This window comes from Phycodurus eques, chromosome 5, assembly GCF_024500275.1.
Source record: "Phycodurus eques isolate BA_2022a chromosome 5, UOR_Pequ_1.1, whole genome shotgun sequence".
In the NCBI taxonomy this organism is placed as follows: domain Eukaryota; kingdom Metazoa; phylum Chordata; class Actinopteri; order Syngnathiformes; family Syngnathidae; genus Phycodurus; species Phycodurus eques.
Genome location: NC_084529.1, coordinates 15,117,768 through 15,134,281, shown reverse-complemented (window position 1 = coordinate 15,134,281; position 16,514 = coordinate 15,117,768). Strand labels below are relative to the sequence as shown.

The 16,514-nt window shown below is 39.3% G+C and overlaps 1 protein-coding gene across 2 annotated transcripts; it reads left to right on the top strand.

The window, feature by feature from the left end:
* Positions 1 to 2,957: 2,957 nt before the first annotated feature.
* prpf18 (PRP18 pre-mRNA processing factor 18 homolog (yeast)) lies at positions 2,958 to 13,118 on the top strand. 2 transcript variants are annotated; one of them, XM_061677663.1, is made up of 11 exons: positions 2,958 to 3,123; positions 3,677 to 3,754; positions 4,003 to 4,029; positions 6,209 to 6,307; positions 6,567 to 6,680; positions 8,145 to 8,291; positions 9,454 to 9,522; positions 9,611 to 9,751; positions 10,007 to 10,078; positions 10,165 to 10,320; positions 12,070 to 13,118. In XM_061677663.1, the coding sequence occupies exons 1-11, from the start codon at positions 3,058 to 3,060 to the stop codon at positions 12,148 to 12,150; spliced, it is 1,050 nt and encodes a 349-aa protein (XP_061533647.1). In that variant the 5' UTR covers positions 2,958 to 3,057; the 3' UTR covers positions 12,151 to 13,118. The 2 variants fall into 2 exon arrangements, with proteins under 2 accessions (XP_061533647.1, XP_061533648.1); XM_061677664.1 differs by lacking the exon at positions 4,003 to 4,029.
* The last annotated feature ends 3,396 nt before the right edge of the window (positions 13,119 to 16,514 follow it).

Here is a 16,514-nt window from a genome sequence, read left to right as displayed (position 1 = left end):
ATTTGTCCCACAGTAGAGGACTTGGCAAAAGAGAAAACTATGAGAGATAGACAGCTGGATAATAATTAATTTATCATTGAACTAATTAGAAAGTAATACATTATTAAGTAAGGAATGATCAATATGGGGAGTAGAGAAAAGAAGAAAATATTTTCAAGCTTGAAAATGTTTTCTTATTACTTGTATTGCTGAGGGAGTAATTAATCATCTAAGTCTAGATAGATTTAGACCTATCATATCCTCCTGGGAACCAAGGAAAAAAAGTGTCTTTCAATTTATTTATTTCTGTGATTACCTGCCTCCTTGGAGCTAAAACAACAACTCACAATTTAGAGTTTTTAAAACATAGTTTTAATTTTGATTTTACAGCATATCTACTGTAGTTGACCGCAGAACGATTTTACCATAACACAAAAAAATTATAACAGGCTGACATGAAAACTAAAATATCATTTTTTTTTAAATAAAACAGAACATTTGGCCTGTGTTTCTGTTAAACTGCTAAACAAAAAGGCTATTATGTAGTACAGACTTGAGCTTTAACATGTTTGTCCTCTCAAGTCAGGAGGCCGAGGTAGCACAGGTTTTCAATGTGTTAGCTTCTCCTCAGCTTCCTCTTTTCTTCATTAAACAATTCTTAGCTGTGGCACTCCAGGAAGCAGTGTCTCTTCTTTGTAAGGCAGAGGAACATCTTGCAACTGATGCATCATGTATGTTTTTCCCTTGCGACCTTGGTTTTGGCACATCTCTGCATGGTTGCAATCCGTCATTTCTGGCATGTGCCTGGCCCCATATTTTCTTAACGATGCTTCTGGTTGTGGTATTCTCTTTTTGATGGGTGGCTCTTACTCTTCTTCACTTACCTCACTCTCCTCTACCCTCTTGTCAGTGTCGTCAGGATCTAGGTAGTTCAGCAGGTCATTTGGCTGATGCAGTTTGAAGTCCAGAAACTGTTCAGAGTTTTTTGCTTCTCGGTTAAGCACTTTGCTGTCAGACTTTTACTGGATCCAGGAATTTGTGGTGGCAACATCAAAGAAATGCGTAATCACACGCATGGTCCATTTCTTGGTTCTGCTTGCCATGCGGTAAAAGCTCAACATTCGGTCACAGAGGTCCACCACCCATGTTGTCATTGTACTCCCTAATGACTGCGGGTCTTCTCACTTGGACCTGGATGTGGACTTTGTCTTTATTCGACCATCTGATGTAGAAATCTTCATGATTTTTCCTGTGTGCATATAAGCCATCAAAACTGGTTTGTTGTCAAACCATTTTGTGATTGCCAACTCTGGACTTCTCCTGACTATCATCACTGACGATCCCCTCCCTCCTCTTTTCAATTTTGTTTTGTCATCAGGCAACTGACATGGCTTTGGGACAATTTTTTTTGTTAAGGTCCCAGTTGCTGGAAGGCCCTTGGCCAGCAATTCATCCATGAGGTTAATTGACATGAACTAGCGGTCGAAGTACAGCGGACTTCCTGTGGGAACAGTTTCAACGTTTGACCAGCAAACGTATTCTTCCCTTAATATACGGTACTTCAAAGTCCAACATCATACCATCAGGAGAAGCAAGGACAAATACCTTTAAGCCTGTAGGGTATGACTTACATGGAGCAAATTGCCTGAGGGGACAGCGGCCTGTAAAAAAGATCATTTGGTCATCGATGTAGACTTTTCCTGGTTTCAGGAGGCTAAGGCTGCATTGCCTTACTCTGTCCAGAAAAGGCCTGACTCTCCAAAGAATGTCTTCTTTGTTTCCTCTGTTACATCCGGTCATTGACAATCTTCAGTGAGTTTCTCAACTTAAAGAACCTGTTCCTTGTCATTTTTTGGCTTATTATTACTTATCTTATTACTTACTATTACTTATCTTAAATATCCATCTATTGAGTTATTATATGTGCTGGTCTTGGCCCACAGAGGACGACGGTTTGTGTGTCTGCCAGATCATCTGATGAGTCTCCTGCCTCTTCCTCTGAGCATTCTCTCTCTTCTCCAGCATAAGCAAGCTCATTGTTTGCATTTTCTTCATCTGACAATTCCAGAACTGAATTTTCTTAAATTATTTAGTACAAAATTTGCCTTACTTCTGCCTCCTACAATAGTGTCACGATTAAAGAGGTTGAAATATATAATTATAACCTTATCTATCTATCTATCTATCTATCTATCTATCTATCTATCTATCTATCTATCTATCTATCTATCTATCTATCTATCTATGTATCTATCTATCTATCTATCTATCTATCATTATTTTTTTTCAGAGAATACATTCAGCATGTCTATTACCCCACAAAGAAATGTATTTTGGGGCAGAAAATGGAAGGTAAACAAAGAACTTGAAAGCTATTTAGCTATTAGCTAACACTATCAAATCATCCTCATGTCCATTACAGTAGACATTTATAAAAGGGCTATTATTTTTCCAAACAAAAAGTTCAACTAAACTCTGACTCCAAATTATGACTCATAACATGTTCATAAACAAAAGATATATGATTGCTTTTGGTGAAAAAAAAAAATTATTTAACTAGTCTAACTATATCTAACTTTTCTCTTTTCCTGGCATTTGTGTTTTGCTGCATTCTCCATTTTGTCTCAGGAAGAAAGCACAATTACTTAGAACCCACCCAAACACATGATATATCATTGGAAAGGCCAGGATGTTCTCTACTACGCACACCAGGACTTAGTAGGGTAGTTCAAATTTGTCAAAAGTTATAGACCAAAAGCAAATGTCTACTACAGTGGACACAAATGAATAGGCTGGGTCTCAGCAGGATATGCTAATTCTTATTAGAATGTAGCAAAATTTATGGGGAAATAAAGTGTAACAAACATTGACTGTACCTTCAATTGTTTACACTTTTATTTTGAAATATTCACGTGACTATCCGAATGATAACTCTTACACTGCAATCCCACGAACTCTTCAGTTTTACTTCCGGGAAAGAACCACTGCTAGTCTGCGACTGTTGGCGTTTGATTGGTTCGACTAGAATGCCTTTTTGGGGGGAATAAAATAAATTGTGATTGTTTTTATATAGCCAGGATGGATATACTTAAAGCTGAGATCGAGAGGAAGAGGAAACTCATCGAGGAGAAACAACTTGTTGACGTGAGTGTGCAGACTGGGCACTTGTTAGCTAGTTAGCTCCTTTGCTAATGCTCACTGTTATGTTTGTTTTATTTGATTCTTTTTTTTTTACGGTCAGCTCTTCCTGTTTTCGTGTATCACGTATATCTGTCTCGTAGCTAAAATTGTCATTTTTAACGGTAAATACCTTTTGAAGAGATAAAGTATTTGTAGTGTTTGTCCTGTAGTTTTTTTATATATGCACAATTAATAGTTCCATCCATCCATTTTTTTGTCTTAAGCATATAAATATGTATGTACATGTAAATTGTACATCGTGTGTGGGGGAGACATCTGATAATGAGGCTTTCTTGCCTTTACCAACTTTGATATGAAGAGGAAAAAATCCTCAAATTCGGGCCCATTCTTGGTCTGTGTGTACAGTACCCCATACTTCAGACTCGCTGTTTCTATGTAACCTCTTTTTTAAAATCACTTAGGAAGTGTGTTCATGTCTACCTAATGAAGTGTCTCATATCTACGTTGCCTCGGCAGCAAAAATAAGTCACTAGACTCTCTTTTTTCTTGTTCCCAGGACTCCAAGAAGTTCTTCAAAAGGGCAGATCTCACACGCAAGGAGCAGGAGGACTACTTCCGCAGATGTGGCTATAAGGTGGATTGTTGACTGTATTTTAACATACGAATATATTTCACATCTGTTTAGTGTTTGGATTCAGTCGCTTTGCGTTCACGCATGCGCACACACACACACACACACACACACACACACACACACACACACACACACACACACACACACACACACACACACCAGGAAAGTGACACGTTCAGGTGTGCATTTAGTGTTTGTATTTGTCTTCACTGTGCTGTTTCTCCTCAACTTGCCACCTGCATCTGTAGGTTCAGAGAGAAACTCCTGACAGTCAGGTATGGGTCTGGACAGCGGAAGTAGCCGACAGGATGCATGATTAAGAGTGTGATTTTTCTTTTGTTAAACACACACAGTGTGTCCTGCTGCTTCTACTTCCTTGGTACCTTTTTTCATCTCCAATGACTGATATAGTTCTCCACAGGGTTTTGTGATTACAATAATTTGGTCTGCTCCTAGTACTTCCTGGACTTGTTTAGTGGAATTCTTAAAAGTTAACAAGGAACAGAAGCGACAGCGTCAAATCAGAGCAGCTCATCATTGTGCTTTTCCGCATGGGTGCTGATTTGAAATTGGACACATTTATGTTACAAACTGACTTTTTGGGTTTTATACTTTGACTGTAACTCTATTATTGGCAACATCTTTTTTTTGTTGCTTTCCTTTTTTAATTTGTGCTCTCACTGATTTAGCTAAATGGTCATAGCCCCTTTCACACCGGATTTGCGGGAGATTGACATATTAAGAGAAGTAGATGCCTGATGATGTCAGCACAAATGTTGCTTTCAACACAAATGGGCATGGACTGTGCATCTCTGGTGTTAAACATCAAGTCAAGTGAAGTTGATTTATTCTCATCCAGTGCCATGAAATAATATTGCCCCCCCCCCCAAATTTCTTTTGTTTGTTTTTTTGCATATCTTCCCCACTTTAATATATAAGATCATCGAACAAATGTGAATATCACACAAAAATAAAATGCTGTTTTTAAATGGTCATTTTAATTTATTAAGGACAAAAAAAAGTAGTCAAAGCTACCAGCCCTGTGTGGAAAAGTAATGGCTGGTTGGGCCACCCACAGCAGCAACAACTGAAATCAAGCATTTTCTATAACTGGCAATGAGTTTTTCACATCTCTGTGGAGATATTTTGGCCCACTGTTCCTTGCAGAATTGTTTTAATTTAGCAAAAATGAAGGGTTTTCAAGCATGAACAGCCTTTTTTAGGTCATGCCACAGCATTGCAATCGGGTTCAAGTCCAGACTTTGACTAAGTCAATCCCAAACCTTCATTTTGTTTTTTTAAGTCATTCAGAAGTTGACTTGGTGGTGTATTTTGGATTGTTGTCCTGCTGCAGAACCCAAGTGTGCTTCAACTTGAGGTCACAGATTGCCGAACATTCTCCTTTAGGATTTTCTGTTAAAGAGCATGGCTCCATCAATCACAACAAGTTGTCCAGGTCCTGAAGTAGAAAATCAGCCCCAGACCATCACACCACCACCACCATGTTTGACTGTTGGTATGATCCGATGGAGAATAAATGGGCAATATTAAATGACATCTGCGATTGGCTGGTGACCATTTCAGGGTGGACCCCGCCTCCCGGTCAAAGATGGCTGGGATTGGCTCCAGCAGCCCGCGACCCTAGTGAGGATAAGCGGTAAAGAATGTTAGTTTAAACAGCATGATAATCCGTTTAATAAAATGAAGCATTGCAATGCACCAATTTCCCTCTGGGTAAGTAGGTGGGGTGGGGAGTGAGTCAGGGCGAGAAACAACTTGCTAATGTCACACTCCAGTCCCTTATGCACTCGGAACATTCTGTTACGCCTCTGATATTACCATGGAAGACTGCAAATTTGTGGTTTGACTTCAACACCCCCATCCCGTTTGGTGCCTTATACACAGGACAATGAGTCTGCTTAGGTGACCAATGTGTAAGGGGCTTCACATGCTGCATTCTGCTTCTGTTACGCCTCTGGTACTAAGTCCAAAGCTGTCAAATTCTGCGGGTTGACTATAACGCCCCTTCCTTACGCAAACTGTCAAAAAGCCGGCTCTGAGGGTCAGTGTGAAAGGGGCTATTGTTTGGAAGGCTTGTCTTTCCCCACCAGATTGTGTTGGTTAAACCTGATAACGACCATCTTAAAGAGCAGTGATGCATGTGCCTATAAAAGCATGATGAAGTCCAGTATTTTATCTTTTAAGAAGATGAAACATAGCAACCACTTGCAGTCAATTTGAGGCTACATTACGTTTTATTTTTTTAGGAATTGCAGGTAACATATGCATGGAAGTCTGTGCTGTCATCCTCTTGAATCCTGAGATCCAAATGTCCTTGCCACCGCAAATTACCTTAATTGAATCTGCATTGCATGTAAGATTTAAACAGCTTTTTGATTGTCAAACGAACCTGTGTGTGTATTCTTTTTTTTTTTTCTTCCCCCTCGCCTGAAGATTGACAAAAAAGAAGATGAAGTTCCCACCTCAGCTAATCCAGTGTTGGAGCTGGAACTAACCGAAGAAAAGCTACCCATGACGCTGTCGCGGCAGGAGGCGAGTTCACCAGAGTCCATTTCACTTTTATTCACACGTCACAGGAGAATGAGTAATAAGAGCATGTTGCCTTAGTAATGCCAGTCAGGGTGTAAACTTCATTGAGCTATTTTGAGAGACTGAAAGAAACCTGGGAGGTGCATGCAGCATGTCTTCATAATCAAGTGAAGTAGAAGTTAAGAGTAGAATCACAAACAAAATCTCAGTGAGACACTCATTGATCACTGAATTTGTCTTTCATATTGGTCTGCGTGAGTAGGTCATCCGGCGGCTGAGGGAACGAGGCGAGCCAATCCGTCTGTTCGGAGAGTCCGACTACGACGCCTTCCAGAGACTCCGCAAGATTGAGATTCTGACTCCAGAAGTAAACAAGGTATGGCGTTATGCCCTTTGTGGTGGAATTTAATAGAATACAGTGATACCTAGTTCTAGTTGCAGGCCGTCGCTTGGCCTCATTTTTGTTTTTTGCTTTGTGTTGCAAGCCAAAGTTAGATAGGCTGCTACTCAAGTCAAGCCCATTTATAAAGCCCTCAATAACAAAAGAGCCTCAAACAACTTCACAAGCCCTTTAGTTCAATACTCAGAGAAAACCCATTTGGGGGAAAAAAAGGTAGAAATTTTGGAAAGGGATCACAGTAGAGGGATCCCCCCACCAGGATGACCAGGCAGAAATGGCTAAATCACATGATATATGATGCTAACGATGTAGCTGTGGCATAATCTATCATTGGACATTAAAGACAGTAAAAGTATTGTCCATTTAAAAAGTAAATACGAAAATGATTTTTTTTAAGGTCTAAAATATAAATCTATTAATATTATTATATTAATAGATTTTGTGTTGCTGTTTTCAATAGGACATAAGTAATGTATGTACCTGTATTAGGCTTTACACGATCAGGATTTTGGGGGCCGATTAAAAGATTATCACCGATCCGATCACAAGATGGAGCAATGTGTCTATTTAAATGACTTGTTCATTTATTGTATATACTTGTATACGTTATCCATCCATCAATTTTCTGTGGCGTGCTGTAGCCGTCCGTCCCAGCTAAAATTATTCTATAGCATTTTCAGACACAAGTTAAAATACCAATGACCTCTCGGGGGCATTCAAGGCTTGACCACTGACAAGTTTAGGTCAAATCAACATTACATGACAGAAATAATGGGTGCTAATTTAATGTAATTACATTACTTTATATTAAGATCGGCCTAAAGTCTAACCTGTATATATTAATGATTTTGGGTTCAGATGTGTGTGTGTGTACGTATGCGGGTACAAATGCATGTGTGTTTAGGTAGTGCATATTTGTATACATGTGTATGTTTGTATAGTTATACATATATGTATCATGTTTGGATTTATACCAAGTGTGTGTTAGATTGATCAGGTATTATTTGTCTAATTTGAAGAGAAAGATTATTGAACGGTTGAATAAAACAATACAAATTTTGTTTTTGGGGGAGATTGGGACGGATTAACGGCATTTCAGTTCATTTTAGTGGGGAAAATGAACTTGTTTCACAGAACAAATCAAACGTAAGCCAAGGTACCTCTGTATTTCAGATTACTTTAAAAGAAAAAAAAAAGAAAAGAAAACAACCACATTGTGAACTTTACGGTACACTTCACACTCACAGCATAGATGCAACACGAGAGCAGTATGACAAATTAAGAAATTCCAACCTATGTGTAAATTAGTGTTGGTCTGACAAAGTCCTTGAAACACTTGAGTGATGCATACTGTATAGCTCTTGTACTGGACAGAGATTCTCTTTTAGAAGCTGTGTTTATGACATCATGCTTATATTGTCCACAACCCATGTGGTGTAGGGTTTGAGGAATGACCTGAAGGCGGCCATGGACAAGATTGACCAGCAATACCTGAATGAAATAGTCGGCGTGACAGAGCCGGGAGAACTCGACACGCAGCTTGACCTCAAAGTGCACGAAGAAAACACCACTATAGAAGAACTGGAGGTAAATTGTCACATCCGAGAACATTTGACACCAAATGGAGGCAGTCTCTTTGGAGCTGAAAAAGAGGTGACCCTCAAATCAAGGCTGCTCATTAGTTCCATGAGTCTCATCACATGGTTGGATAGACTCGAGTCATGCTGTCTGGCTATCTCCTTTTGACGACATTTTTTGCCTCAATGGATTCAATGTCTTTCAAACGTCAGTTAACGGTTTTCATTATTATTCAAACCTGATAGTTCTACTCAACAACCGTTATGGACCTTATACCAGGGTAGCCTTAAAAAGTCTTAAATTAAAGCATTAGTAATACTTTTAAAAAATGACGGTCGTTCAAAGGTCTTAAACATGAACACGATAAACAAAATTGCTATATTTTCTTTGACAACGTTGTAAAGAATAGATTTGTTAGTCTTCTGTCATTTTAAATATTTATTGTACAGGCGATACCCTATTTTCAAATTATTTACGTCCCAACATGCTATTGTTAGGGTATTTTGCTGGAAGAGTCGTGCTTTCGTTGGCCCCGTACCCCTGGAATACGCCCACCTCCACTCACTTGACCAGGGCTTGGTATTTTAGCACAAAAAAAACACAAAACATAAACTTTACGAGCAGCTAGCATACAAGCGAACACGTTACCAGACTAGGACTTGTAGAAATATTGGAAACAAATTTTTCCTAACCCGGAATTCTGTTCGTATGTCCAAATATTCGTAACTAGAAGGGTCCTAAGTATCGTAGTGGTTTGGTATAGCACAGGGATGTACTAATGTAAAACTATGTAAAAAAACATTGTCTATGTCTTGATTGTTGATTTTCACCTATTGTGGGTGGTTCTGGAATGTATTGATAACTCTGATTCACTGTATTATTGAATTTTCCTTCAAGGAACATAATGAATGAATTTACAATATTGAGCCCACATTAATGAACAAGCGTTCCTGAATGCGATTCAAGTGACCTTATTAATTTCTTACAAGGTCTTAACATTTTCCAGTAACTTAGCATTTTAATGTATTCTGTAAAAACAGTACAGTATATAGATTGATAGCTGGTTGAATACTTGATTAATTCACAAGGGATAATGTAGAAATATGCCCTTTACTTGTACTCAGAGCTCCATACTTCATGTTGTCTGATGCATATTTTGCTGCCAATCCAGGCTCTTGGCAAAACTCTGGGCAAAGGAGACGACGACAGAGACCAGGATGTTATCGACAAGTTCCTGAGTGTAAGACTAATGAAGCCAATTGCAGCTCAGGTATTGCCGCCAAGCTCCCGCTCTGTGGACTTCATTGTCATTTGTGTTCCCTTTCCAGTTCCTTCTCGGCGTGTGGGCCAAAGATCTGAACAGTCGCGAGGATCATGTGAAACGCAGCGTTCAGGGGAAGCTGGCCAGTGCCACCCACTCGCAGACCGAGTCGTACCTCAAACCTCTCTTCAGGAAGCTCAGGAAGAAGGTTGGTGTTGCAGTTGTGGCTTTTTGGTCGTGTGTATGCTGACAATAAACCATCAACATCTAATATTGCCTTGTGTGGTATACAGTATATTCCACACCTATGTTTAAGATCCCTATTAATAGCCAACCTTCAATTCAGTAAAATCCTAGTGTATTGAATACACTTTGGAAATTCCTGAATTTTGCGACGCTATTAGCCTACATCGTAGTCACAGCATTCACATTCAGTTGAACCTTTCTTGGTGTTTTATTTCAGAATTTGCCGGCTGATATCAAAGAATCCATCACTGACATCATCAAATTCATGCTGGAGAGGGAATATGTTAAGGTTTGCTTTTCTTATGTTAGTTTCTTGATGTGTGATCATGCAGCATTACACCTCATAACACATTTTTGCGTTTCTTCTACATAAAGGCAAATGATGCGTATCTCCAGATGGCCATCGGAAACGCACCCTGGCCCATCGGCGTGACCATGGTGGGTATCCACGCCCGTACGGGCCGAGAGAAGATCTTCTCCAAGCACGTGGCCCACGTCCTCAACGATGAAACCCAGAGGAAGTATATTCAGGTGAGACAAGGGCTGGCAAGACTAAGGACAGATACAAGTTATCGTACAGCTCGGGTTTACAAACAGCCAAAATAAATAAATTATTTTGGAGTTCGTACTCATAACATTCATTAAGGCATCAGTCCTTCCATTTTCTATCACGCTTGTCCTCATGTCGGTCGTGGGTGATTTGGAGAGGCAGGGTACAGCCTGGCCTAGTCGCCAGCCAATCCCAGAGCACATAGAGACAAACGGTCACACTCACATTGACGCTAATGGACAATTTAGTCTTCAATTAATCTTACATGCATGTTCTTGGAAAGTGTGAGGAAGTCGGAGTACCTTAAGAAAACCTGCACAAACAAGGGAGAACATGCAAACTCCACACAGGAAAGTCGGAGCCAAGATTCAAATCATGAGACTTTAGAAGTGGGAGGCAGATGTGCTAACCACTAGTTCACTGTGCTACTTCATCAGCACATATTACAGTAAATCCTTGATTATTGCAAGAGGATAGATTCCAGACCCATCCACGAAATAGAGGCCATACCAGACTTTGAAAAAATAGTTTTTCCCCTCCTACATGCTTGAAACTTATTCTAACACACATTAACCTATTATAACAAACTTTTAAAAGTATTTCTTAGCTTATTGTCACTTTTGCTCTCACAGTTCTCCACATAAGAGGCAATGCATGCTTGCCTCAATTCGTTGGTCACTTCAGTTGACAGTTTACGGTAAAACTTACGCATAAAACACATTCAACTATATATCTATATCGATATATGTATGTATATATATATGTATGTATAAATATATATCGATATATGTATGTGTGTCATATATATAAATATATATATAAAAATATATATTTATATATATATATATATATATATATATATATATATATATATAAATAAATACACACACACACACACACACACATCAATCTTCTTTACCGCTTATCCTCACTCGGGTCGCAGGCTGCTGGAGCCTATCCCAGCTATCTTCAGTCGGGAGGCAGGGTATACACCCTGAACTGGTCACCAGCCAATCTCAGGGCACATAGAAACAAACAACCATTCACACCTACGGCCAGATTAGAGTCTTCAATCAACCTACCACGCATGTTTTTGGGATGTGGGAGGAAACCGGAGTGCCCAGAGAAAACTCACCCAGGCACGGGAAGAACAAGCAAACTCCACACAGGCGGGACCGGGATTTGAACCCCGGTCCAGAGAAACTGTGAGGCAGATGTGCTAACCTGTCTGTGTGTGCGTGTGCGTGCGTGCGTGTGCCCCCTCCCCACCAAACCGTATATGGTAAGTCCTAAAATAACAGATTTACGTCTGACAAAATGATATGTAATATCTAGTATATAATGCGAAATGCCATAGATGGATCTAATGTAAAATTCGCATAGATGTTAATTTTTAACCTTCAAACAACAGCTACTTTATCACACAAGTTCGCTCAGCTGTTATGTCACAATCCGGCTGAATCCAGAACGGCTCAATCACATTTTCAGAAATAGGCAGCTCGCAAAAGATTTACTTGCTTGTCTAATTGCACACTTAATGGGTGGGCAGACATTCCACAAACAAATAATTAAAACATTTATTTTCCATAACGTGCCCTTAAAGAATCTGATTGAAACATTGCTTCTTTTGGTTTCGCCCTAATGAAGAGGTTTTAGCCTTCATTGTGGCTGCATACATTTTGTTTCATTCACCACTTGCCAAATGACACGATTTCCTTCCTCCCCCGCAGGGACTAAAGAGGCTGATGACCATCTGCCAAAAACACTTTACGACGGATCCATCGAAGTGTGTGGAGTACAACGCTCTTTAATGTCATGCTGCAAGTAAACATTGGGAATTTCCAAGCAGCTGGATCATGTCAAGACAACAGCTTGTTGCAGAATTGACTCTGACGGAGATTACACGAAGCCTTTTGTGCACGTTTATCTTCAGACTCGTCACGACGCTCATGGGTTTGCGCAACATCTCATTTTCAATAGTAAAAAACAGCGAGTTGGTCTTTTGAGAGTATGCATGTATAATGATGAATCCTCTGCAGATTTCTTTCTTCTTTCAGGAAACATTTACTATTATGCATTTACCGTGAGCCACGATGCTGTGTAAAGTGGAAGATCCTGTAGTGTAAGTTTTATTACACCCACCAACCACTGCAGAATCAGGTGTGTGTATCTTTTGTTGAGTTTGGTGTTTCAAGCCAATAAGGTCAGGAGAATTTAGTAGGAAGTCATATAAAATTGTAAACTTAATGTAACGTACTCTAAAGTCAGTTTTTTTTTTTGTTAAAATACTATACTAATTACTATTTTTTGTAATTTACAAGCTGTTTTTTTTTAATTTGTGCGCCATGTATGTCACACTGAATTACATACACTAATTAGTACATTTTTCATACAAAATTCTACTGAATGCTCATGAGCTTGGGCTCTTATCTGGTTTCTCTGTGACATTTTTTTTCTGACAAATTTCATTTTCAAAGCAATGTTTTTTTTTGTTTTTTTTTTTAAGAAAGTATCTGATATATTCTGCTAATTAATGCATTTTTTGGTCCAAAATCCTACTAAATAATGATATTGGGCTCTTATCAGATTGCTGGCATTTTTCCCCCTTATGAATTTTATTCTCAAAACATTAAAGAAATCCAGATATTTGTAATAAATTATGCTAATTAATGTGTGTCTTTGTACACAATCCTGCTAAATTCTCAGAGATTTGGCTCTTTTGTCTGATTTCTCTGTTACATCATATTGTTCTTACTAAATAAATGTGTACTGGTTGAGACTTTTCCTGCTGTCCTTAGCCACCAGCAAAACGATCTGTACAAAACAGTTATTCCATCAAAGTGTTTTCAGTTGTTGTCATGCACTCTGCCAGATGCTAATCCTATCCAGCTGAGATGTTTTCAAAATCTTTTCTCCTGAAATTTTTTTAAACCAACACTTTCTCGGTAACTCCAAATCATGTCTTATTTTGCATTAATAGTTTTTTTATATAAAAATTTTAAAACCACCAAACTCTTGAATAAGCAGGGATAAACTCCCAATAACCATTTTTGGGGTTGGTTCCCCCCAAAAAAAGAAAAAAAAAAAAAAAGGGGGGGGGGGGGGAATCAGCAAATAGGCGAGGCCGCGGGTCCTGAAACCTGAATATGAGGGGGTCCGCAGTATTCTACTAATTGAAGCAGGTTTTTTTTTGTACAAAATCATGGAATTATCACAGTATTGTGGATTTTTATATACAAAATCAAATTGGATTCTCACGGCATGAGGCTCTTACCTTTTTTCAATAGGAAATTCCAAATTATGTCATCTATTCTACTACTGTAATTAAAAACAACTTGAAGAAACACAAAATTGCCATGTATTCTATTAATTAGTGTTTTTTTGTTGTTGTAAATAGTAGTACTAAATTCTCACGGCCTTAGGCTCTTGTCTCTATTTCCAAATTATGTCATTCATTGTTATATAAATTATTTTGAGGTTTGTTTCACATCAGATTTCTCATTTTCATGATAATTTTTTTTTTCAAAACAAATGAACACTTTCTAGGAAACAATGTAATATGTGTGTGTTTTTTTTGTACAAACTCATCCTAAACGCTGACGAGATTAGCGTCTTTTATCTTACTTTTCTATTGTACCTTTTTTTTCTTACAAAAACAAATGTACTTTTTGAGACTTGCTATCATCTTGAGCCACCAGCAGAAAAGAATTCCACAAATGTACAAAAATATTATTCCATTACGTGTTTTAAAAGAGTATGTTGTCATGCTAATCCCATGCAGCGATGTGTTATTGCCGATCACAGATGGACACGCTTCAGGTCTTTGTCGAGATGGTAGCATCCGACGTCTCTCACTCTCTGACCTTATTACACGGTGTATGTAACCATGGCAATTCAGTGCTCCTGATGTTCCAACTCGTCTGGTCGGCAGTGCGTGCGCACGTCATCGCAGCTCCGACCTCGTCTGTTCCGCACGTCATTACTTGCCAGGCTGAGCAGGGGTAGGTTGACGGGCAAATTGCCGGTGTCGGATTTTCCTCCGCTGACGTCCAAAGACGATTTATTCTAACAGCGGGATGCTGCAATGTTTGCGCACAGGGAGTGAGATCATTGTGTTTGTTCAGCCATGGTGGAATTTATCCGGCCTTGAGTTAAGTAAGCGAAATATTTTGGCTGTGCTCCAGTGAGGCTGCGTGACGTGTGCAAAAGAACCCTGAACTGGAACGGCCATGGCACACACAATTGCCTGTGTTATCTTACTTCAAACTGCCAAAAGCATACCAAAGACATTCATTGTGCAGTCCAGACGTTCTACAGTGCTAGCTTGATTTACGGGTTTTTAATTGTTCCATGTTAATTTACACGTAAGGTGTTTGAAATCCAATTTCCCCATTGAAATGAATTGAAATGCTGGTAAGCCGTTCCAGCCACTTAAGACATCACATTTTTTGTTACTGTTTTTTAATTAAAAAAAAAAAAAAAAGTATTGTATGTGAAACACAATTTCCTAACATTTGTGGCCAGGCGCATATTAAAAAGAAATCTCATAAAAAGTTGATGCATGGGTTAATTATCGGAAGAGCAGTTAACTCTTCTGCCTGTCAGTCGCGGGAATTGTAGAACACAGACATTATTTCTTGTAAAAGATTTTTCAAAACAATTAAGTGAACTTGGATGATTTCATGCAGCAGATTACACTGGGAATCACTGATATGAGAAACATAATAAAAATATAGTAAATTGGCACCCCTTTAGGGTGTTGAGATTTGAATGCTGCTCTGTATCATATACAACTGGAGATGTCCTGTGTGAAGAGGTGGCAAATGTATTTATACTCTGTACTTAAGTAAAAGTACAGATACTTGTGAAAAAAAGACTTTGGTAGAAGTACTGATTTAACTCGTTTAATTTGTTCCATGACCACAATCGTATCTCCAAACACTCATATCCCAAATCATATTTCCTCATTCAAATGAATTGACTTCCAGCCCCACAAAAAATGTTTGTAAACATATTTTTTTTCAAAAGCAAAGTTGCACTCAACAATATTTTCCATCCATCCATCCATTTTGTGAGCCGCTTCTCCTCACTAGGGTCGCGGGCGTGCTGGAGCTTATCCCAGCTGTCATCGGGCAGGAGGCGGGGTACACCTTGAACTGGTTGCCGGCCAATCGCAGGGCACATACAAACAGACAACCATTCGCACTCACAGTCACACCTACGGGCAATTTAGAGTCTCCAATTTATGCATGTTTTTGGGATGTGGGAGGAAACCGGAGTGCCCGGAGAAAATCCACGCAGGCACGGGGAGAACATGCAAACTCCACACAGTCGAGGCCGGGGATTGAACCCGGGGTCCTCAGAACTGTGAGGCTGACGCTCTAACCAGTCGGCCACCGTGCCGCTCAACAATATTTTACTGTATAAAAACACACTGTAAAAATATTTGCTCTCTACATAACCCGCAACTACGTGAAAATGTGAGCACGAGACACGACTGTATCTAATATTTTGTCCTTCCGTGTTCTGTGGGCTTCAATGGTGGACAAACCAGCTTAATGATGCATTAGCGCCACCAAGTGGTATTGTCCTTCCATTGCACGGAAACCAATGTGACTCGATGGTAGCAGGATGTTGGGAAGTTTGCTGCCGCCGTCTAGCAGGTCTGAAGTGCACTCGTCTCAAAATTCTGCTCTCATCTCCAGACATAAAAATCAGCGAAGCGACGGCTCGTATCTCAAAAAACTTGCAAGTCAAGACCCACATACCTCAAATACCCGTTTTGATAACACGTTGCAACGAAAGAAAACAACTGCAAACAAAATATTTTCGTCTTTTGTTGACTTACCAAGTTAACCTTTATTTTGACAACGAAGTAGAAAGTACAGGTTGCTGTTTTCAAATGCAGGGAGTAAAAGTAAAAAAAAAAAAAGTTGTCAGAAATATAAATACTCAAGTAAAGTACAGATGCTTGAAAAATCTGAAGTACAGAAGCAAATTACCATGAGCTGGATGACTGAGAATGTACACAGACATACAGTAAGCAAGTATTTGTACTTTTGTTTCTTCTTCCCACCACCGCCGATGGGATAGATTTGTAGTTTGGCTCCAGTGACAGTATCTTGGTCTGTTTTCTTAATCCGAGCAACCAACGCATCCTACTTTGTATCGCATT